Source organism: Priapulus caudatus, unplaced genomic scaffold, assembly GCF_000485595.1.
Source record: "Priapulus caudatus unplaced genomic scaffold, Priapulus_caudatus-5.0.1 Scaffold1157, whole genome shotgun sequence".
NCBI classification, from domain to species: Eukaryota; Metazoa; Priapulida; class Priapulimorpha; order Priapulimorphida; family Priapulidae; genus Priapulus; species Priapulus caudatus.
In genome coordinates this window covers 34,472-36,971 of record NW_014578218.1, presented here as the reverse complement: position 1 = coordinate 36,971, position 2,500 = coordinate 34,472, and the positions used below count along the sequence as shown (strand labels likewise).

Sequence of the window (2,500 nt, the reverse complement as noted above, 5' to 3'; positions counted from 1 at the left end):
TAGTATAGTATAGTATAGTATAGTATAGTATAGTATAGTATAGTATAGTATAGTATAGTATAGTATAGTATAGTATAGTATAGTATAGTATAGTATAGCATAGCATAGCATAGCATAGCATAGCATAGCATAGCATAGCATAGCATAGCATAGCATAGCATAGCATAGCATAGCATAGCATAGCATAGCATAGCATAGCATAGCATAGCATCGCATAGCATAGCATAGCATAGCATAGCATAGCATAGCATAGTATAGTATAGTATAGTATAGTATAGTATAGTATTGTATAGTATACTATAGTATATATATACTAGTGAATTGCTGACGTTAAACTGTAGGGTTGGAGGAGGGAACTGTTAGTCCGTGTATATCACTCGTCGCTTTTAGCGGTAGCATTTAATAATTGATAAAACAGTTTTTTAAAGTTGACAAAAATGGATACCAATGTTCCTTGTGATAATTACAAGAGTTTATAACATAGTTGATCTATATTATTATATTATACACTCCTGATTATTATATATATATATATATTACATTCGGTACTTACGTCGGCATGTCGGCTCATCTAGGAAAACCTTGCGTATCCACAGCATCCTGTCTCCTGCCGTGAATACCTCTCCTCCAACCGCTGTGCTCCCTACCTGGACAAATGTCCCCACCTTTTGTCCATACATGTTCTGGCCGTGTGCTGCTGAGATAGACAAACAGATCGGTAGATGGATTGATCGATAGTTCAGTCGATCATCCGGAAACGGCAAAGGATCGCGCAGTCGGCGTGGCTTCGTCTAGTTCGTTATCCAATCTTCTGCGTGATCCAGAAATACACGTCTCAATGATGCGCGGTTTATCGTTCTGATGTTTTCAACTGAACATGGATGTTTCGGTGCCGTTGCTCTCTGACAGATTCTTCGGGTGAGGCAAAATTTCGTAAACTAACTGAATAATGACAAGACAGTACTATTTCACGATGTCACGAAATAAACCTCGTGCAGAATAACATTAGCCTGAAGGAATAATTATGTTCTATTATTTACAAGATTTTTAAGGCCATTTTTTATTTATTATATTTGTTATATGTTTTTTCTCTCAAGACTACACGATGCAGCTGACCCCTGTTCCCTAAGACTATTTCTCTATGTGTGGTCACTGGAGTTAAATCTGAAAACGAGAACGGCAACAGAAGAGAAACTATAAGATGAAGCGGTGGATGCATTGCACGTCTATTGTTCGCTTCTCCTCGCTCCTTCGCCTTTTCATTCTTCTCCTTCTTCTTCTTCTTCTTCTTCTTCTTCTTCTTCTGCACCCTTCTCTCACCTCCTCTCCCGCAATATCTGTGCTTCTGTTACCCCGTCTCATCGCCATTTCCAAAAATTCCAATTCCCGACACTGGAATATAATTGCGCACACGCATCTCGGGTAATTGACTATTGAAAGTCATTGCTCGGTTAAACTGTTACATCGCGCACTTGGCGACGATGCTCCGCTCTAGCTGAGCGAACATACAGCTCTACACGTAAACACCGTGTCAATGAATACAGGCGCTATATTATGCAGCAAGCATTTTAGGCGATATTACATCCGCCATACTACGATTAACTATTTCCTTTCTACGGCGGTTACGTGTACGTGTTGCGGGTATAATTAACCATAGCGTGACTTGTCCGATTATCGCAAAACGTATTGCATATTATCTACGGCGCGTGCGCATTAGAAATGCCAGCGACCGACACGAGTAAATGGCAATTTTACATAATGAGGGTAGAGCTAATATATCTGATATTATCACCTTGTGATGTACGACTGATTGGGCCGCACTCTCTGTGCAAGTATACTGCAAGTATTTAACTACGTATTGCACAATGTTGAGTCTATGTAGAACCCTTACGCGGGGACACAGGCGGAGCGTCCCAGTGTGGTGCGGGGGACGTTATTATAGGCGTTATTAGAACGCATATGATGAAAGAAAGAAAGAAGATCTAAGTGTGCATACTCACCAGCAGAGAGAACAGCCACGACGAGTGATAAGCGCATGAGAAACTCCATCTTGCCTGACAGTAGTAGACACTCTGATCTGGAGATATCTGCTGCGTACTGGAGTGGAGTTTAGCAACAGAACCTGTTCACTCGCGTAATTGGAACTGGTCAGAAACCAACCGGAGGAAAGTGTGTCATTGATGTTATTAGTCAAGCTATGCTTGGCTGCGTTTGATTGCGCACATGCCATCGACGTAACATAATTAATATATTACGCTGTTATATAGACTACTATATGTATATATTGAAGTATGGTTTAGTGCGCTCACATAGGCGATCACGCGCACTCGCACACAGGTGCAAAAATCTTAGATGACTTGCAATGATTTCAATCAGGTGGAACAGTGACAACATAGATTAGCGCAACTCACTAGTATGCGATACGGTACATTCCCTTTATTAGAAACAATTGGATAATACAGATAAATCTAAAAAACTCGTATATACATATACATATACA

At 40.4% G+C, this 2,500-nt stretch overlaps 1 protein-coding gene across 2 annotated transcripts in view; it reads right to left on the bottom strand.

Annotated features, from left to right (window-relative positions):
- LOC106815613 (protein Skeletor, isoforms B/C-like) overlaps window positions 1-2,144 on the bottom strand; it is a 9,226-nt gene extending 7,082 nt beyond the window's left edge. Inside the window, exons 1-2 of one of the 2 annotated variants that reach the window (XM_014820098.1) lie at window positions 2,001-2,144; window positions 554-697 (exon numbers count right to left, since the gene is read on the bottom strand). In XM_014820098.1, the coding sequence (XP_014675584.1) occupies window positions 554-697; window positions 2,001-2,049 (193 nt within the window). In that variant the 5' untranslated portion in view covers window positions 2,050-2,144. The remainder of the gene's footprint in view (window positions 1-553; window positions 698-2,000) is intronic. The other variant, XM_014820099.1, reaches the window with a different exon arrangement.
- Between the last annotated feature and the right edge of the window lie 356 nt (window positions 2,145-2,500).